Source organism: Tachysurus vachellii, chromosome 25, assembly GCF_030014155.1.
Source record: "Tachysurus vachellii isolate PV-2020 chromosome 25, HZAU_Pvac_v1, whole genome shotgun sequence".
Lineage (NCBI taxonomy): Eukaryota > Metazoa > Chordata > Actinopteri > Siluriformes > Bagridae > Tachysurus > Tachysurus vachellii.
Genome location: NC_083484.1, coordinates 507501 through 530000, shown reverse-complemented (window position 1 = coordinate 530000; position 22500 = coordinate 507501). Strand labels below are relative to the sequence as shown.

General features: G+C 41.7%; 2 protein-coding genes across 5 annotated transcripts in view; one reads left to right on the top strand and one right to left on the bottom strand.

Moving 5' to 3' along the window:
• Positions 1-1113: 1113 nt before the first annotated feature.
• klhl24b (kelch-like family member 24b) lies at positions 1114-17456 on the bottom strand. Of its 2 annotated transcripts, XR_009647792.1 has the most exons (8): positions 17175-17456; positions 14267-15249; positions 10301-10485; positions 8585-8703; positions 5359-5547; positions 3535-3723; positions 3157-3411; positions 1114-3082 (listed from the first exon to the last, which is right to left on the bottom strand). XR_009647792.1 is itself a non-coding variant. In XM_060861384.1 (7 exons), exons 2-7 carry the CDS (start codon positions 15184-15186, stop codon positions 3211-3213), a joined length of 1803 nt encoding a protein of 600 aa, XP_060717367.1. In that variant the 5' UTR covers positions 15187-15249; positions 17175-17456; the 3' UTR covers positions 1114-3210. The 2 variants fall into 2 exon arrangements, 1 of the variants encoding a protein (XP_060717367.1); XM_060861384.1 differs by having other exon boundaries at positions 1114-3411.
• A 1839-nt stretch (positions 17457-19295) lies between these two features.
• The window catches only part of sh3kbp1 (SH3-domain kinase binding protein 1), a 36450-nt gene continuing 33245 nt past the window's right edge, over positions 19296-22500 (top strand). For all 3 annotated transcript variants that reach the window (XM_060861311.1, XM_060861310.1, XM_060861309.1), the window contains exon 1: positions 19296-19691. In XM_060861311.1, the coding sequence (XP_060717294.1) occupies positions 19688-19691 (4 nt within the window). In that variant the 5' untranslated portion in view covers positions 19296-19687. The remainder of the gene's footprint in view (positions 19692-22500) is intronic.

The window sequence follows — 22500 nt, the reverse complement described above, 5'->3', positions numbered from 1 at the left end:
AAGTTAATTACATCAGATTACACACACACACACACACACACACACACACACACACACACACGCCGAAGCAGTTATTTATTAAATAATAACAGTGAAGATTGTTACAGATTTTAAAGGTGTAAAAAGTTCAAGAAAAAACAATGTAAGGATTATATACATACAGACAGACAGACAGACAGAAACTCCCTGAGCCTGTGTGTATTTTACTGGGGATTAGTCTGTATGTAAAGGAAGTAAACACATCATTATTGTGTGATTCACCTTTTAACCTGAAACATGAAGTTCAGCTAGACAGTGGAGATTAAATCTGACTTCTTCCAACTGCTCCAACTGGCTCTGAAGGTCCACAGGGCAAATTCTTGTAAACTTAAAACTGTGTGTGTGTATTCAGTCTTGTTTGACTGACAGCTCTGACCTTCCCTTGGTTGTGTGTTTGTCTTGTTGAAACCTAAATGTTCCTCTGATGTGTCTTGATGCATCTCTCTTGTTTCCTTCACAGCTCCGTATCCTGATGCTCCCACCACCGTGCTTCAATACAGGTGTTCCTGGTGTTTTGGGATCATAGCTGAAGTTCGTTTTCTACTACATCTCACTCGTTCTAAAAGAGCTCTGATTTGTCTGAAAGCTTGTGGATTTGTAAACGAGGAGGTCATTGTGAGGAGCAGGAACACAGCGTGCTGCAGAGCTTCATAGCTCAATGTTCTCTGTGGAAATGATGTTCCTGCTGCTTTCAGGTCGTCCTGCAGCTCTTTTCTCATTTGGTCCCTGACCTTCTTCAGCATTATTCTGATATCAGGTGTTTTTTTAAACATTTCTTATATGTTTAAATCTCTTATGGATAAATGTGCTAAATTATACTATTATAACTAATAATAGAAAAAAAACTACTTTTTTTTTGCTTCTTTTATAGCTTTTTCTTTCTGCAAACGTCCAAAGTGCTAATATTTATATAAAATATTTTTATATGTTATAAAAGTTTGTTGTTGTTTTTATTTTACGTTAAACTATTTTTAAAGACTCGTCTCTGCAGTACAAAATCTCTGGAGTGTGAACACGAACACGAAACACTGCACAGGAAATGAAGTGTGTGTGTGACGACGCTTAACGAACACACAGGATAAAGAACTTTATTAAGGCAGGTTCAGTAACATCTTCACCGAACACACATCAATCACTCAGGAAATACAGATTACAGATGAGAGAGGCATTTATAACTATATAACTATTACAGGAAACTATAAAATAAACACTCAGAGCCCTCACTAACACTCACTAACACTCACTAACACTCACTAACACTCACTAACACTCTCATATTCACCACATCAGGCTGCACACAGCAACAAGGTGAAATTCCCATAATGCACTGCATGAATACTTTTTTATAAAGCCCACAGTGCGACAGTGACATTAACACTCAGCATCACCAAATGTTTCTCTAAAAATATCAATAAAATAAAAACCCCACAATCAGCTCAGAAATCTGAATAAATTACAAAAAATGTCAAATCAGCCGGAGACGAACTTCTCCCGGATCTTTTAAATGATTAAATCGTTTTATTTACTGTAGTGTTGTCTACATTATAGATCTCAATATTAATGAGTTTACACACAATCAAGTGCAAAAGTTTGCATCCCTATTTATAAAATATTCTTCTTTATTTAACCTCCTAAGGCTTTGGTTTGGCCTTGCGTTTTAGATGCAGTGACGTCCACGTATGTGAACACAAGGTCGTAGGACGTTAAATATGACAATCATCAACATCATGAGCCAGAACTGAGAAGAAAAAGAAAATCTAAAATAATGAATTTAGAAAAAAAAAGTCAATATTATAGTCATTTAAATTTCTACATTTTTTGATCAATAAACATTGAATTAGAATTTTTTCATTCAAATTCAGTTTCATATTTAGGGTGTGTAAACTTTTGCACTCGACTACACAAATGGAAAAAAAGAAATTCTGGAAAAAGAAAAAATCTAATTAAAATCCCTAAAATTTCCTTAAAACAAACACACACACAAACACACACACACACGCACGCACACACACACACGCACGCACACACACACACACAGTTGTGGCTGCTACATCTTTAACACCTTTTTTCCCTTTTAATTACAGTAATAAAGTCTTGGCATGATTATAAACATTTACTGATGCAGTAAAAAAGGATTTAATTTATATTTACAACAAAAATTTAAGAATAAGAAAATTGAGGAATAAAAGAACCGCAGACAGAAAAAGAAGATTTTTACCTGGTGGGAATAATACAAAAAAAGAGAAAAGAAGAAGATGAAGAAGATGAAGATGAAGATGAAGAAGAAGATGAAGAAGAAGAATACTCTCACTGGTTTAATGTTGATCAGAAACTAACACAAAGACGAGTCCACAACTGTGTACAAATAACACAGTAATATAAAAGTTCTTAAATTATTTCTTAAAAACACACAGAGCACAGTGTTGAGTCAATAACACACACACACACACACACACACACACCCCTGAATACAATATCAACAATAACAATAAAATATGTAATGTAATAAACATAATTAAAAAAAACAAGTGCGGCAGCAGAGAACTTTAGCAAAAAGTAAAAGGGGTCAAAGGTCACAGAGCGGGCGGAGGAACATGACAACTTTAATGTAATAAAAATTAAAAGACAAAAAGAAGTAAAATAGAGTAAAAATGCTGGAAGAAAACTAATAACAGTATTAAGAAATGAAATACAGAACAATATTAAATATTTATTTTAGAATAAGAGCGAAAATAAAATAAAATGTTTGTTTGGTGTTTTACTCGAGTGCCTTAAACAAAGAAATGTTTTATTACACATTAAGCGATATTTAACTTTATTGCTCTTAGCTTAGACTGATGTTTTTTCCAGATGGAAAGAAAATAATTATCAAATTATATTTTAATGATATTTATATTAATGATTATTTAGGAAATATGCAAATTATTTTTACAGTGAAAATTTTACTGTAACTTTGTTAACAGAATTCTGATCATTAAAACTGTTATTAGTTTCCTGTGAACAAATTTTACTGGACTGAATGTTTACAGTGTAAATACTAAATCTACACACACACACACACACACACACATACACACACACAGACACACACACACACAGACACACACACACACACACACACACACACACACACACACACACAGAAGGAACAGGCTAAGTGTGTGTGGATGGTCATGAGTGGTAGTACTTCTCGTTGTAGCGGTGGATGGTCACACAGCCGTGGTAAGAGATGGGTCGTGGCATCGCCGCTACACCTGTGATGATCCCTGTGGCCGGATCGTAGCACAGGATGGTGTCTGACGCCTCGCCACTCTCACTGCGTCCGCCCAAGATGTAGATCTTCCCATTACACACCGACATCCCACAGCTCTCCTACACACACACACACACACACACACACACAGAGAAGGGATTATTTTCTCTAATCACACACCAGATTCCTGTCTGCTCATGTGTCATGAAATTGTGGAGGGGGAAGGAGGATAAACAATTTACCTGTTTACTGAAGGTGTGTACGACGTGCATCCAGTAGTCTTCGGTGGGGTCGTAGCAGTAGATGGATTTAGTCAAACCGCCCGACACGTAGATGAGGTTATTGAGGGAAACAGCAGTGATGCAACGCTTAGCGATGGGGATGTTGGCCCTTAGCAACCAGCAGTCTGACTCCGGGTCATAGCATTGAACCTGAGAGACGACACACATTCATTACCATCAGAGGAAATGTCATAAAACTTTACACTCTAACTGAGCAGCGAGAGAAAGAGAGAGAGAGAGAGAGAGAGAGAGAGAGAGAGAGAGAGAGAGAGAGAGAGAGAGAGAGAGAGAGAGAGACAAAGAGACATAGAGAGAGTAAGAGTGTGAGAGAGAGAGAGAGAGAGAGAGAGAGAGAGACAAAGAGACATAGAGAGAGTGAGAGTGAGTGAGAGAGAGAGAGAGAGACAGACAGACAGAGAGAGAGAGAGAGAGACAGACAGAGAGAGAGAGAGAGAGAGAGAGAGACAGACAGAGAGAGAGAGAGAGAGAGAGAGAGAGAGAGAGAGAGAGAGAGACAGAGAGAGACAGAGAGAGAGAGAGAGAGAGAGAGAGAGAGACAGACAGAGAGAGAGAGAGAGAGAGAGAGAGAGACAGACAGAGAGAGAGAGAGAGAGAGAGAGAGAGAGAGACAGACAGAGAGAGAGAGAGAGAGAGAGAGAGAGAGAGAGAGAGAGAGAGAGAGAGAGAGAGAGAGAGAGAGAGAGAGAGACAGAGAGAGAGAGAGAGCGAGAGAGACAGACAGAGAGAGAGAGAGAGAGAGAGAGAGAGAGAGAGAGAGAGAGAGTGTTCTCATACAGTTCTGCAGTTCTACAAGGGTTCTGCTGAGACACTCTATTCTGCATGGAAAAGCATCAGCTGTCTGGACCTAGAACTCCAGTAATTCAAGTGGAAAGAGAAAGAGATAGACAGATGGATGGTATGATAGACAGAGAGAGAGAGAGAGAGAGAGAGAGAGATAGCATATACTGTAGGATAGGCTGAGAGACAGATAGAAAGACAGACAGACAGATGTATAGACAGACAAGTAGACAAGAAGACAAACAAAAAGGCAGAAATCCAGATAGTGCTACAGACAGATTGAGAGTAAATAAATAAGCAGATAAATATTAATAATATTTACATTTTATTTAATCAGATTTATTAAGAAATAAACAAACAGTAACAGACAGACAGACAGACGTCTTATTAAACAGAGGGAAATACAACAAATATGTAAAATAATGTGATCCACGTTCTCACAGCCACTTAGACAGAGTTCTCTGCTCCACACAGAAACCTGGAGAACATCAGAGCTGTGACAGATCCAGGTCATGCTGCTCTTACACTCCACTACCATGAGGGGGCAGCACTGGATGCAGAGGAAGCGCAGAAATCTGATACAGGAACTGACTCAGGAACCCAATCTTTCTTGTGGCTTAAGCATGAAAGCTGCTTTTCTAGCGGACATGTTAAACATTTATCTATTTTATCACACAACACGTTTCTAACACTGACACACGTTTAGTATCACTGACGACTGCAACTACTAACGACCGTTAATCACCATCACTCTCACTAATCATCCATCAATCACAATATAACCTAATTATATTAATTAGAATAATCAATTCTCCAAGTTGTTTGAGGTGGAACGATGACCCACATTAATGACTTCATAATATCTCCTGAATACTGTCTTCTGTCACAGAGCCCTGGTTGTGCATCACCTGTTTATTCAGCAGGATAAATATAGCCACTGTGATTGACAGGACACTTTAACGCGAGGGTTCGACTGCTCAGACTCACCTTATCAGAGCAGGTGTTGTCATCAGGACCTCCTCCGATCACAAACAGCTTGTTGATGCAGCCGGACACCGCTGGGGAGCTCACTGCCTCCTTCATGGGGGCCACCTCAGTCCAGCGGTTAGAGAAAGAGTCATAACACTCCACACTGCTGAGGCGCGACTGACCGTCATAACCGCCCACCGCATACACCTGCACACACACACACACACACACACACATATATATAAATACAGTTTTTTTCATGTTCTCTTTTCACCCTAAGCTTTAAAGCACACACTGTGCCCTTCCAGTAAAACAAAAAGGAACAGAAACTGGTCTCCATTTTAATTCCTGACTCAACAATTGTGAGAAACAGTGATGTAAGAACCAGAGTCAGGTCCATCAGGTAGGATGAGATGTACAACAACAATAATATCTGAAGTGAGGAACATGCCACGCTGCTGAATCCTGCACTCTGATTGGTCCTCAGGTGTTGATTAATTCTCTCTAACAGCAGCTCAGACAGTAGAACAGGTTTATATTAATGACCTTGCTCTAATAAACACTTTTATCACGCTGTTATTGGAAATAACTTCGTTTCCTCACAGTTTTATATTATAACAGAAACACACACAGTGACACTGGTGACACGACATGGCAACAAATCCCAAAATTTCACCTACGTCCTGTTTAAGTCCCGCCCCTTTTATCTGATGGACAACCTGCAAACTGCTAAAAAGGAAGGTTCCAGATTTGTATTCATTTGTTGTCGGCAGTTCAGTGAACCGTAAACACTTACAGTCCCGTCCCTTTCCTGCACCTGGGGCAAAAACAAACTTGTCTGTAATGTCCTCCACCTGAGCGTGACTCAGTAAACATGTTGACTAACGGAATTCAACCGAAAACTGGTCAAGCTGGAGAGGCGGCGCCTGAACCTCAACATGCTGGAACACGGAGACACAACGTGCTGCTCATGTGAGGACAAAAAAATAGAAAAGAGCAAAAGAAAGAGTCATAAAAGAGAGAGAATTCTTTTATAAGTAAGAAGAGGAAAGATTTGGACTCGTTTGTTTTACAGACAGATTCAACATTTACATGAATTCCTTTTATTCCAGCATCAGCAGTAATTTTTCTCAGTAAGATGTTAAAACCACAGGGTGGTGACTCTATTAGTCTTAAAGAGGTTTCATCATGTTTACATGAACTGAGTGGATCCAAGACCTTCGTAAAATCAGAGCAGGCTGGAGATCCAGGGAGGAGAAATCAACCCAAATGAGACATTAATCCTTCTGTGGAGAAAAGACAGATTGTTTTGTGGAGCTGGATGTAAGTTACACGATGCATTATTGATATTGCACAAACAGCTGTTTGTTCACTCGCTCGTTCACAAACAGGAGCAATTCTCCGAAGCATTGCCCTGAGCTTTATTCTGAAACGAGCTCTTCATGGAGCGACACCAACAAGCAGCTTCCACAACAACATGGTGCTGGATCTGAGTCCGTGACTGTAAACATGGACGTGACTCAATACATCAGGAGGAAAAGGACGAAGGACACCATACTCATCCTCACGTATAAACACGTGTTTCTATGGTTGGATGAGTTGCTTGGAGCTGAGTGAACTGAACACAGATTACACAACACACTAATCGGTGTGAGCTCCGTTCACTCACCAGAGACACCAGCGATCTAAGCTTTGTTTTTTTTCTTAATGTCTCTGTACAAAGTTAATGACAGATCATATAGAACAGGAGAAGACATCATGGTTAGGAGGTTTTCTGGTTAACTGAGGAAACATCATACCACATGCTCCATCAGATCAGGATTATATACACACAGATTACTTCACCATATTTTTAACACATGAAGCTCTGTACTTGAACCTCCAGCACCCCTCCATCACGTGGTTGGGTCATGGCCAGGATTTCATGCTGTTTGTTCTTGTTACGTGAAGGACATAGAGGCAGCTGTCAGGAACGGCTTAGACTTTCCTGTCTGAACACAAGGGTGACGTTTTATCTTGTGCCACGTGCTTTTGTTTTTGTTCACGTGTTAGCTCCGCCCCCTCCTTATCCGTTCTGCCTCTGCACACCTGTCCCTTGTGTTATCAGTAATTCCCTTCCCTGTTTATACCAGTTGTCTTGTGTGTGTGTTTGTTTTTTTTGCTGAGTCCTTGTGTTTCTGTGTTCCTGTGTTTGTGTTGTCTTTGGGGTGTTGTTTTTGGGGTGTTGTTTTTGGGGTGTTGTCTTTGGTGTGTTGTTGTTTTTGTCTCCGTGTCTTGTGTTTCCGTGTTCCTAGTGTTTCCAGAACTGCTTATGGGTCTATATTTTATCTACTAAAACAGTCTGTTTTCTGACAGCAGCAGTGTACAGCTATGGAGCTGGTTTCCCTCTGACTCACTGGGTGGAGGAATGAATGAGGTCACGCTGTAAACTGCCAAGAAGCAACAGCGAGAAGGGAAGAGAAGAGAAGAGAAGAGAAGAGAAGAGAAGAGAAGAGAAGAGAAGAGAAGAGAAGAGATTCATGTGAAGGTTTAGTGAGATGTATCCTGATGTATTTATAGTGAGACGTTAAGAGATGTTGTTCAGAGTTGAAGGAGTCGAAGCATTTCTACACAAAACGAGTTTCAGTCCTATTGTCTGTAATATACACACATATTAAAATGCACAATTCTGATTGGTTGATCCGCCATAGCAACTGGCAGGCAATAAAATGAGATAAAATAACGAAAGTGAGGAGTTTGTTTAGGGCGGATAAACACAGAGGAGCTGTAACGATGACTTCACTGAGCTTTAATAAACATCAGTACAGCTTAATTACTGCATTTATCATCACAGCACCTTTACTGTATAACCAGATGAGCTGCAACTGTATTTCAGAGAGAGTGAGTGAGTGTGTGTGTGTGTGTGTGTGTGTGTGTGTGTGAGTGTGTGTGTTTGTGAGTGTGTGTGAGTGTGTGTGTGTGTGTGTGAGTGTGTGTGAGTGTGTGTGTGAGTGTGTGTGTGTGTGTGTGTGTGTGTGTGTGTGTGAGTGTGTGTGAGTGTGTGTGTGTGTGTGTGTGTGTGTGTTTGTGAGTGTGTGTGAGTGTGTGTGTGTGTGTGTGTGTGAGTGTGTGTGTGTGTGTGAGTGTGTGTGAGTGTGTGTGTGAGTGTGTGTGTGAGTGTGTGTGTGTGTGTGAGTGTGTGTGAGTGTGTGTGTGAGTGTGTGTGTGAGTGTGTGTGTGTGTGTGTGTGTGTGTGTGTGTTCACCTTTCCTAGTAAGACGGCCATTTTATGTCTCCAGCGTCCTTTATTCAGTGACGCCACTCGGATCCAGATGTTGAGCTGTGAGTTGTACATCCACACATCTCTGCTGTTGATGCGACCTCCTGCACACATTAATTCTTTATAACAGCAGCACTGACAGAAGCTCCACCCAATTTTCCTCATGTGATGTATGTGTGTAAAATCAGATGTGATACAGATGGAGTGTAGGTACACACACACACACACACACACACACACACACACACATTTACAGTTATAACAGATTTATATCCTGTTCTTAATCTTAATCCAATGCAAACTACTTGACAGTTATGCAAATGTTCTAACGGTAACAATTAGAGTTACCATTCAGTCACCTCACTGAATACACAACACACATCATACTACACACAACACACACCATACTACACACAACACACACCATACTACACACAACACACCATACTACACACAACACACACACCATACTACACACAACACACACCATACTACACACAACACACACCATACTACACACAACACACACCATACTACACACAACACACCATACTACACACAACACACACCATACTACACACAACACACACCATACTACACACAACACACACCATACTACACACAACACACACACTATACTACACACAACACACACCATACTACACACAACACACACCATACTACACACAACACACACCATACTACACACAACACACACACTATACTACACACAACACACACCATACTACACACAGCACACACCATACTACACACAACACACACACTATACTACACACAACACACACCATACTACACACAACACACACACTATACTACACACAACACACACCATACTACACACAACACACACCATACTACACACAACACACACACTATACTACACACAACACACACCATACTACACACAACACACACACTATACTACACACAACACACACCATACTACACACAACACACAAAACTGAATCTCTACCAGGTGGAAAATGTTCAGGGGGTAAAACTACTTATGCACACACACACACACACACACACACACACACACACACATAAACACACAAACACACATACACACACACACAAAACAGACCCAAATTTATTCCACATTCCAGTCTGAGGCATGTGAGTGCAGGCAGACGGATGGAAGAGGCAGATGGATTAAGGATTAATATGAAACATGGTGAATAACATGCTGCACAATCATAATGAACAGAATTCAGTGCAAAAGTTTGTGCCCCATGTTGTTAAAATAAAATAAGAACCTGAAAACTGACTTCGAAAGGTAAAGCCTGGGCATAAGACTTCTTCTTCTTCTCCTCATTATTATTATTATTATTATTATTATTATTATTATTATTATTATTATTATTATTATTATTATACACATTTTGCATTCTGAAAGGGGGACACAAACTTTTGAAGTGATTTGCATAATGAAAGATGAAAGAAAGATGTCTTGTTACTCTTCAGATAGACGTCTCGGTCGTATTTTTTTATACCGCAGCACTGTTCTGGATTCTGATTGGTCAGAAAGTGTTGATTAATTCTTTATAACAGCAGCACTGACAGAAGCTCCACCCAATTTTCCTCATGTGATGTATGTGTGTAAAATCAGATGTGATACAGATGGAGTGTAGGTACACACACACACACACACACACACACACACACACACACACTAACCTGAGACCAGTATGTCATTGCGGAGAGCACACACTGCGTACTCAGACTTGGTGAACTCCGGAAGTTTGGCCAGTGATTTCCAGTCTCCTGTCACGGGGTCGTAGCACTCAGTGTACGGCAGGTTGAAGCCTCCGATTCGCTCGCAGCCGCCCACCACCACGATGACCTCAGAGAAACCCGTGGACCTGTGAGACCACAAAATCACGCCCTGTTTCACACACACTTTACAGCTACATAATCGAACAGCTTATTAATCCAGGTTCCTGTTTCTAAAGTACACAGCGATAACAGACGGTGTTAGACGGACGATGTGATGAGCGTGACACACAATCACAAAATCACCAGACAAAACAAACTCTGATTACGTCTACCAGCAGGTTACACCACGCTGAGAGACACAGAGAATATACAGCAGCTCTAACCTGCTCCAGGATCACATCATCATCATCATCATCATCATCATCATCACGAGCAGTGAGGAAACATCTCAGACCTGCTGCTTTTACTAACCTGTGGAGCTCATGATTAGTTATGTTTAAAATACTGCAAATCCTAAAAATCACATCTTAATTTGTTTTACACTGAAAGTTTTCTTTAAAAAATATATAAACATTTAAATGATGATAATAATAATAGTTATTTTTATGTCACTTTACAAATAGGGTTATAGATTCTACATTATCATTTACATAAGTGCAGTTATTATTATTATTATTATTATTATTATTATTATTATTATTATTATTATTATATGCATTTAATTCACTTTATTTTTATATATTTTAATTCATTGCAGTTTTCATTGATATTTTTCTCCAGACAAGTTTATTATTAGTTTATTATACGTTTTTGACTAAACAATTATTTATTATTTATCACTAAATAAATAGGACTTCTTTCCAACTGGATTTACATGAAGACTTTTGTTGTGTCCTGTGAGTGAGTCATTAAATTAATTTGAATTCAGATGGGGACTTCACATTAAAGCAGGAGTTTATTAGAAAATGTCTAAAGGGTTCTGATATTTTTTCATTTTCACACAGTGACCTTTTACACACACACACACACACACACACACACACACACACACAGTGAACTGAGCGTCACTGCCCTCTGCTGTTAATCATTAACAGAACCTGATTGTTTGGCTGTGTTTTTCTCCTCCACTGTCAGCCCTGAGCTAAGAATAGCAAGGAACAAAAATGCAGGACAAGAGCGAGAGAGTGAGAGAGAATGAGAGAGTGAGAGAGCCAGAGAGCGAGAGAGTGAGGTCTGAGGTCTGAGGTCTGAGGTCTTAGAGCAGTGGCTCTCTGCCTGAAAATCATTTTTATACGAGTTTCCATCTCGCTTGTCCTTGATCTTGAGGAAGGACACAAGAGCAGAGAGAACAGAAACACACAGAGCTGCTCGTGCTCTTAGACACACAGATTATTTCCACATATTTCAGTAAGAATATACGGAGACGTCGGTCTGCAATCTGCCCGGAGACAGAGGAGTGGAGCAGCAAACTGACACCCTGCTAAACACAGTGTTCACCAACTCCCTCAAAACCAACACACATATAGAAGGGCACACAGACACAAACACTCTCACACACACTCATACACACACACACACTCATACACACACACTCATACACACAGACACAAACACTCTCACACACACTCATACACACACACTCATACACACACACACTCATACACACAGACACAAACACTCTCACACACACTCATACACACACACAAACACTCACACACACTCATACACACACACACATACACACAGACACAAACACTCTCACACACACTCATACACACACACACACTCATACACACACACACACTCATACACACAGACACAAACACTCTCACACACACTCATACACACACACTCATACACATACACACACTCATACACACAGACACAAACACTCTCACACACACTCATACACACACACACTCATACACACTCATACACACACTCATACACACACACACACACATACACACACACACACACAGACTCATACACACACACTCACTCATACACACACACTCACTCATACACACACACACACACACAGACTCATACACACACACTCACTCATACACACACACTCACTCATACACACACACTCACTCATACACACACATACACACACAGGTCCTCCAGCATGCTGCATTTTATAGCTGTTGTTCTTCACTGTGTGACTTTATCATGGCAGTCGAGGTGATTACAGAATTGCACATACACCAACATGTCCATAACCATAAAACCATTCCAGAGAACTAAACAATAAACTCACTACACACACACACACACACACACACACACACAGAGAGAGAGAGAGAGAGAGAGAGAGAGAGAGAGAGAGAGAGAGAGAGAGAGAGAGAGAGAGAGAGAGAGAGACGACAGATCGTTTTGTCTAATCACATTCATACCAGGACAAGTTCAAGGGTGAAAAATAATTTAAATGAACACAGACACACGTCAGCAGGAGAGTGTGTGTTTGTGGTATTTATGAGTGTGTGAGGTGTTCAGACAGCACACTGTATTTAGAATCTGCTCTGAACTGAATCAGTACTGAATTATTTCTGGATTATTACTACATCAGTATTAAATACAATCTAAACTGGATCATTATTGGATCAGATCTTTACTGGACCAGTTGGGAAGTGTTACTGGATCAGTACTGGGATCTGTTTCAGATCAGTATTACATAAGTACTGAATCTGTAATTCAGACATCAACAGAAAGTTTTGAACAAAAATGTATCAGAAGCTAAATTTTGCATTAAAAAAGAAAACACACAAATTTATCATCAGGTAAAAATCTTTTTGTTTTCTCTTAAAAAAATCCTGAATCCGCTGTCATTCTTCCTACAGACAATTAACGAGCGACGGAGGCCTGACGAGACCAGACCTACTCTGTACAGATGTTCTCTTCATGTTCCATCTTGTCTCCTCTCTGTGTGAAATTATAATAAAGCTACCAGCTATATTTTTTATCTTTCTCCCTTTGTGACTAAGAGGACGCTGAAGAGTGAAATAACAGACAAACGTCCGTGTGCCGCAGGGCAGAACCGCTGAGGTGAGGAAGAGTAAACTGACACTTCTGCTCTTTGCTACGGTTCCACATGAGGTCCTGAACACAGAGACTGGAGACGAGAGGGGTGGCGTGATGCGGTCACACCGATGAACTTCAGACCTATACAAAGGAACGACGGAGTTCAGCAGCGACACGGAGTCTCCTGAGAACCCGTCATTAAGTGGCTTTCACACAGCTTAATGAAGCCTTTCTGTTTCAGCGGTTTTACAAGACGACACTCAAACATCGTCTCTGTGTGAAGTTAAAAACAAAAAATGGATGAGACCTGAGGCGTTAAAGTAGATCCGGTTTGGATAATCACAACTCTGTTACCTGATTAAGTGCTTTGACCTGTTTCTCAACACCAAATGTCTCAAAGGAAAACAAAACAAAAGAGCAGAAAAGGAAATAAAAATCACATGATCTGCAGTTTTACACAATAATATATTCTCTCATATACTATTTAAACTAACTGGCACTAACATTGTAAATAGATTTAACCGAATCACAGCATAAAGTTGGCTAGTTTCTGTAACAAACCTGGCTAACAGTTTTAATTAGATAATATTAAAGTTAGCCTAATGCTAGCTAGCTTCCGTTAATCAAGCTTTAAGTTGCTCACATGATTCTAACAGTGTGTGTTAATGTAGCTAGCTAGTTGTACGACTGTTGCTAATTCAGGGCATGCTAATACGGTTACATATTTATGTATAAATTGAATAACAGAAGTAAGTAAATTCTTTTCATTTGTTCATCTTAAGAGATTTGTTCTACGTAAAACCCTGTAAAATTTCAGAACAGGTATCGAAGCTGCTATTTTTATTTGTACAAAGAACAGCAGAAAAGCGTGTTTGATAAAGAGCGTATGACGAGTCGAACCTGCGTGGGCGTGTCCGAGGTGACATCATCTCATTGCCGAGTACGTGGTATCGACGTGCCTCGTGCAGGAGCTGGTAGCACTCCGGTGCATTCTGGATGAGCTGATCGCCTTCAACCGTCTGCACAAAGTAGTTAGGGTGCAGCAGCGGCAGGCGGACATGCGTCAGGAGCTCACGCAGGATGGAGCGACGGTGTTCGATGTCGTGGTAGACCCAACGCATCACCGCCTCGAACACCGTCTCCTCCTTACTGATGACAAGCTCGTCGCTGGAGATGTAGTCTTCAAGCTCATCACGGCGCAGGTCCAGAAACTCCTCATGTTGCATCACGTCAGCGAAGCTTTGCAGGGCGTAGTTACGGCAGCGGGCAGTGAGCTGCTTGAGTGAGTGAGCGTCAGCAAACCTCTGGATGCCCAGGCAGTTACATGGGTCCAGCTGGTCCTCCAGGAACTTGGCGCAGGCATCACGCAGCGTCACGATCTGGAACAAGCTGGACGTTTCAAACAGAAACTGCACGTTTTCTGTGTTGATGCGCGCACGGCCTGTGTACACATACTGTAGGAAGGTGTCCATGGCGTCGGCACGGATGCCATTGATCTCCACCAGCATTGCATGGCTCTCGCGGTGGTCGTTACAGAACATGGCGCGGAAGTAGCTGCTACAAGCCGACAGCACGGCACGGTGACATGGGAACTCACGACCCTCCACACTGATCACCACATCGGTGAAGAGACGACTGTCACGGAACTCGTTGAACATCTGGAGGATGCTCTCTGCATGGCTCGGGCCTGAGCAGAAGTCAAACACGTCAGGACTGCTCAGAGTTTTCGTGTCCATCTCCAGAACCTTGCGCTTGACGGCAGGAGACTCGCGGACACCCGAATCCTCCCGGTTTAGCCTTCTTCCCAGGATCAGAACCATGGCGGCCAGAATGGATCAGGCCTGAGCCCAGTGGCAGGAGAACAGAAAGAGGAACTGAGGTTGCTAAAATTAAAAGAGATAAGAATCAGATTCACACTTAAAAACAACATTTTCCATTTAGATCATTAACTGCTGTACTACCAATCAGAAAGTTGTGATTTTTGATTCCCATGACTACTAGGTTGCCACTGCTGGGCCCTTGAGCAAGGCCCTTAACCCCCAATTGCTCAGTTGTATAAAATGTGATAAAAATATAAAAAAAAAAAAATGTGATAAAAACACAAACTCCACACCACCACAAAACATCAGCCTGTTCCAGATCATTCCGCAGGATAATAACAGATATGGCAACACTGGATCAAGACTCTGTGAATGGTGCAGTCAATATGCGACTGCATTATGTTCTGTACATACATTTTCCACTGTACATACAACTGACTTTATTATATATGTGTTCATTTCTTATCAATGCCATTCTGTTTACATTGTGGAGCTTCTGTACTAGAACAAATTCCTCGTACGTGAAAACATACTTGGCAACAAAGATCTTTCTGATTCTGATTCTGAAGACTCCAAACATGTAGACCTCAAGACTGACTGAAATATTATTATATAATATACATTTTATTTTTCCTTTAATTGTGTTTTTTTCATTATCAATGCTTTATGTTTTGAAATACACAATAATTATTTCAGTTTAAATGTCAACACAAATTGTAGGTTCCTCTAATCACTAACAAAGGACATCATGGCTTTTATCACACACCGACATAATGTGAAACACCTGGCAACCCTTTGTGGTCTTCCTCTGTCCCAGATTGCTTATTATTTAGTAGAATAGTGTACACCTGAACTAGTGTGGTGTTTCAATGCAGTGTTTAATTAGACATGATGCAGTTCAGGACACAACTGTGGGCGTTAGATGTGGAGTTCAGAAGAAAAACGTCATGTTTCAGATACTGGTGTATTTTTCCACAGCGTTATTGGACACGTGAGCGGAGCAGCAGGTGAGCTCACCTGAATAAAACCTCCTCCACGTGGCCCTGTTTCACCTGCTGCCCCCTAGTGTTCATTCACACTCATAGTAATAACGCATTATAAACAAAGAAGTGCCACACGTGCGCATGTGACAGAAGTGAGACGTAAAAAAGGCAAAGGATGCTCAAGTGTATAAAACTAGAACTGTTAACTTTATAAAGGACCCCTGAGGCCTCAGTGTGTATGTTCTGGGAGCCAGGGGTTAGAAGTGCACTTGTGATTCAGATGATTGGCTATGAAGCGTTATAACTATAATTATGTTGGTACACAATAACACACAAATCCTGAAGAGGAAAAAAAGTCAATTCTCATCTTAAAACCTATCTGGAGTTTAATCAGAGTCTAATCAGAGTCTGATCGTTTTTAATCAGAGTCTAATCAGAGTCTGATCGTTTTTAATCAGAGTCTAATCAGAGTCTAATCAGAGTCTAATCAGAGTCTAATCAGAGTCTAATCAGAGTCTGATCATTTTCTCTGCTGCTTTTTGTCTTTCATTTCAAATGATATTTTACTGCTTTGTTTTGAAGCCTAGTTTATGACCAAATCTGATTTACTAACATCGAGGAACTGGATCTTATCATTAAACCCCAGATCAATATCAGACCCCTCACGTGTTCTAGCTCTACACGACCGTCCTGCAGCGTGTGAAAGGAGGAAGAAGAGAAGAAGAAGAAGAAGAGAAGAAGAAGTGAAGAAGAAGTGGCTCGCTTCCTGTTGATGAGAAGTGGAAACCATCAGCAGTGAGTTAAAGACCAGCCGTGGTCCAGTTTCACACAGAACATAAACTCATCCTTTACTGTCAGAAACAGAATTAGGTTTGAAATGTAAAGCACTTGTGCATGTGAGGTGGACAATGTGCACTGGACAGAAGATAAAGTGGAAGAGAAGAAGATTCTAACGCGCCGATTGCACTGATGTGTTTTGTCTCCCGGAACATGATCAGAACTTACCTTCAGAAACAAGACGAGATCTGAGCTGCTTCTCTATGGCGAGTTTGTGTAGCTGTTAAAGAGTCAAAACTGTCTCTTATTAACGTCCCTTACTGTCTGTCTCCTTTATTCTGTCTCCTCGATCTGAGCTTGTAATGTCTTTCTGTATGTGTTTGTGTCTCTCTCTGTCTCTCTCTCTCTCGCGCGCGCGCGCTCTCGCTGTCTCTCTCTGTGTGTGTGTGTCTCTCTCTCTCTCTCTCTCTCTCTCTGTGTGTGTGTGTGGCTCTCTCTCTCTCTCTGTGTGTGTGTGTGTGTGTGTGGCTCTCTATGTGTGTGTGTGTGTGTGTGTGTCTCTCTCTCTCTCTCTCTCTCTCTCTCTCTCTCTCTCTGTGTGTGTGTGTGTGTGTGTGTGTGTGTGTGTGTGTCTCTCTCTCTCTCTCTCTCTCTCTCTCTCTCTCTCTCTCTCTCTGTGTGTGTGTGTGTGTGGCTCTCTATGTGTGTGTGTGTGTGTGTGTGTGTGTGTGTGTCTCTCTCTCTCTCTCTCTCTCTCTCTCTATGATGCACTCAGAGAGGACATGATCCACCTCCCCACCGCATCCTCCCCACACATCAGCACCAATCATCTGGCAGCGCGAGGGATTGTGGGATTTGTAATCTGGAAGTTGTTCTAAACGTGGCTTTGAACTACAGTGTAAACCCCGCCCTCTGGATTACGTCAGAGTGCCACATGGCAGCTGGTGTTTACAAACAGCTCGAGGAAGTGTGGAGAAGTGAAGATGGAAATGTGACTGAAGCTCATGAACATAAACACATGTTAAGTGTTAATCTGCATTCATTAATCCGGTTCTCCTCAAACACTAATCAATAAATGCATGAATTAAGTCTTAACCTTTAATGATTAGTGTGATGTACCTGTCTTTATATAAGACCTGTACAGAGGACCCTGCAAACAGGTCTTCAGAAAATGAGTTGCTTTCCTAGAAGAGAAAAGGTTCTTCAGAGGTTCATGTTGATGTTTAAGACACTGACATTCTGATTAATGGGTTCATGAAAGAGTTGATCTTTTTTCTCTTCAGTAAACAATGTGTTCCAGGAAGTCGAGAGTGAAAAACATGTCTCTTTTTCTTTCCTGTCATCTCGAGGCCTGAGGGCAGTGTGCAGAAATCCTCCAGGAAACTCCATTAGATATCTAATAGAGAGAGAGAGAGAGAGAGAGAGAGAGAGAGAGAGAGAGAGAGAGAGAGAGAGAGAGAAATACAGCTCTTCTGTTGACCTACTGTTATAGTCATTTATTCCCAGATAATGAAACTGTTCCAGCTCAGACCTGCTTGCTTCAGGTTCATCCAGACAGTTCAGGTTTTTTAATGCAATTCTTTTCACTCTGGTCTTCTTAAAGGTTCCTAACTGAAGACGTCTCTTTATCAGTCCCATAAACAATCCCATAAAACATCACGAAATATGATGGAGATTAAATTACTTCAGTAATAAATAAATCTTCTGCCATGGTTTATAGGTCTTAATAATGGGTCATCAGCGCCCTCTGGAGGTGGATGAGGTGCAGCACACTGGTTAAGGTGTTGAGCTACTGATCGGAAGGTCATGAGTTCAGATCCCAGGTGCACCAAACTGCCACTGCTGGGCCCTTGAGCAGGGCCCTTAACCATCAATGGTGTAAATTGATATTAAAAATGTAAGTCACTCTGTATTTAGGGAGTCTGCTAAATGTGTTACATTAAACAATAACACTTTTCTGACAGCAGGGGGCGCACAAAGTCCATAATGCTAATACAAATGTAATTGAATAATAAACGTAAATCTCCTCCAGATGTTCAGAAAGTGTTTTTAACAAGTTAAACTTTATTGTGATGTCAATGTAAAAAAAAATATTTAAATGAAACGCAGTCATTTGATTTTCTTTGTAGAAAATCTAAAACTTCCGCCTGAGAGGAGAAAGAAGAGGAAGAAGAGGAGGAGGAAGAGGAGGAGGAAGAGGAGATCACGTCACGTGACGCCTCCTCATTTGTCTCGCGAGAGTTTAACATACTGCAGCGCGCCACCTGCAGGCCGTTAGGCTGCTCGGACTGGGCGGTGTGTGTGTGTGTGTGTGTGTGTGTGTGTGTGTGTGTGTGTGTGTGTGTGTGTGTGTGTGTGTGTGTGTGTGTGTGTGTGTGTGTGTATAACGGAGCAGCGGCCACATCACACAGCGTTTCCCCGCTACATTGTCGCCGCTCTGTTTTCATGTCTGCGCGGTGAAGGTACCGGAGCGCGAGGCAGCGGGCGGTTGATGCGCGCGTGCCGTGTCGTGTCTCATCACTGAGCCGTTAAAAGCAGCATTTTCTGTTTCTTCTCCGTCATTTTGTTCCCTCTGAGTCTCGGAGCTCCTTCAACTCCACTGAGCTGGAGATTTGTTTGATCGTGTTTTTTTTTTTTTTTTAACTTCATTGATTATCATTAGAAGAGTTTTATTGGGACCCGCAACCGTCAGTCTCCGGAGCATCAGTGTGAGCATCACGAGGAGGAAATAAAGTTTATAAATGGGTGAGTAGGGCGATGTTTCTGACTGTAATGCATTGTGTTCACACCGGAGTCCGTTATTCTGCTCTGCAGCTGATAGACAGGCTGGAAAGTGGCCTGAGCACGAGCCCGACCCGAACCGACCCGAACCCATCTTATGGACCCTGTGCTGCTGATTTAGTCTTTGTGCTCCCTGTAATCCGGTCACTGGGTGTCATTACTTTTATTATTACACTCCAAAGTTGATCAGGAAACAAATCAGACTCAGTTCAGAGATCAGTTTTATTTCTCAGTGTGGTGTTTGTGCAGGAAGTTAGTGTTTATCTGCTCTTACAGAACGTGACCCTGATCACACTGGGCTTCACTTCACAGGAACTGATCCATTAGATCCATTAGATCCATTAGATCCTGTTTTGTTCCCTAAATAACTGCAACAGTCCTTCGGTAAGTTCACGTCCTGACAGACGCTCAGCTGCAGGTTTATATGGACACACTCCAGTACATGAAGGAGTCTCCAGTGTGAGCTACCAGTCAGAGGTGGAGCTGGAAGTTCTCCACATCTTCAGGACAGAGGAGTTTACACTTCTTTACAGTTTCTCAGTAACTGAGTATCTGAGATTATTTCAGAGAATAAAGTTAATAAAGTTAAAGTTAATAAAGGGGCTGCAGAAGGAGCGAGTGTTTACAGCTGGTTATAATGTAACCGGAAATGGATAAAAAGTGGGATATGTTGTTGGTTAATAAGTGAAAATAAGTTGTGATCGTTGGTAAATTTCTGTGAGAAACAAATACACATTGGGAAAGTAACAGAGAAGCTCTGAAACATCAGTCCAGGGCTTTATTCTATACCTCATCGTGTGTGTGTGTGTGTGTGTGAGTCCTTCCTGGAAATTGTCATAAAGAAACCCAGAACACGTTGCAGCTCCTTTGTGGTGTTCAGTGGGTTTGTGAGTTTTTGAACTGTATTGTATTGTAATGATACTGTTCCTGACAGATGGTGTGTGTGTGTGTGTGTGTGTGTGTGTTAGTTGATATTCCTGGTTCTAGCCGTAGGGAACAGGTTCAGACTCTTGGATATGACGATGAACTCATTTGTGTGACATTTTGGCTGCAGTGTAGATGCCTGAACCTACAGTGCAGGTTCCTCAGGCTGTGATTCACACGTCTGCTTCCTTTTCTGTGCACTTTTGCAGAACAGATCTGCAGAATGTCCACAAATGCAAAATGTCTGTGCTGCAGTGAGAAAAAAAAAAAAACATCGCTGCATGTTTGTTTCCTGTCTTCCTCTGTGTCGTTGTACTTCACATCCTCATTTTAATCTCTTTAAAAAGAGTGTGAACGACTCAGGAACATCTCTTACACCTGAGCTGTTGTTATTACAGAAGCCGTGCTTTATAAATACGTGTGAATACGGATTACATCCTCATTTTGTACTCTATAACTGGCAGAATATGACGCTGCATTGCCACGGCAACCAACTTCCCGTCAGCAGAGACGACAGCATTAGCTTTAGCTTAGAATTGTGAATAAGTAAAATACAACACGATCAGCTACAAAACACACACACACACACACACACACACACACATTGTCAACATACTTAGTAAACAATTATATTCCAGCCATAATCCTTGTTTTGTATTATGTACACTTTGTGAGTTATTATGTGTAGAACACGGTGCTCAGGCCTGATACACACACACAGTTTACTAGTTTGTGTGTGTGTGTGAAAATGCTGTGAAGTTTTCATTCTGCTGCAGCTTTAGCACAATCCTCTTAAATTGTGTACTCTTTGTGTGTGAGTGTGTGAGCGTGTGTGTGAGCGTGTGTGTGAGCGTGTGTGTGTGGGTGTGTGTGAGCATGTGTATGTGCGAGCGAGCGTGCGAGCATGTGTGCGAGCGTGTGTGCCGTGTGTCTCTACACTCTGTGTCTCTACACACTGTGTCTCTACACACTGTGTCTCTACACTCTGTGTCTCTACACTCTGTGTCTCTACACTCTGTGTCTCTACACACTGTGTCTCTACACTCTGTGTCTCTACACTGTGTCTCTACACTCTGTGTCTCTACACACTGTGTCTCTACACTCTGTGTCTCTACACTCTGTGTCTCTACACACTGTGTCTCTACACACTGTGTCTCTACACTCTGTGTCTCTACACACTGTGTCTCTACACACTGTGTCTCTACACTCTGTGTCTCTACACTCTGTGTCTCTACACACTGTGTCTCTACACTCTGTGTCTCTACACACTGTGTCTCTACACTCTGTGTCTCTACACTCTGTGTCTCTACACTCTGTGTCTCTACACACTGTGTCTCTACACTGTGTCTCTACACTCTGTGTCTCTACACACTGTGTCTCTACACACTGTGTCTCTACGCTCTGTGTCTCTACACTCTGTGTCTCTACACACTGTGTCTCTACACACTGTGTCTCTACACACTGTGTCTCTACACTCTGTGTCTCTACACACTGTGTCTCTACACTCTGTGTCTCTACACTCTGTGTCTCTACACACTGTGTCTCTACACTCTGTGTCTCTACACTCTGTGTCTCTACACTCTGTGTCTCTACACTCTGTGTCTCTACACTCTGTGTCTCTACACTCTGTGTCTCTACACTCTGTGTTTTTATTAAAGACACTTAAAGCATCAGAGAGACAGAGACGCAGCTCTGATGCCACGTCGTGGATGTTTTACACTTTCTTCACCTACTCTAACCCCCTGCTTACACATCTGTACAAAAGTTTACACCCCCTTGATCTCCTCGTGCCCTGCGCCGTGTCCTCACGGCTCCGCGTCCGTCTCCGAGCTGCGTGTTAAAAGCTGGA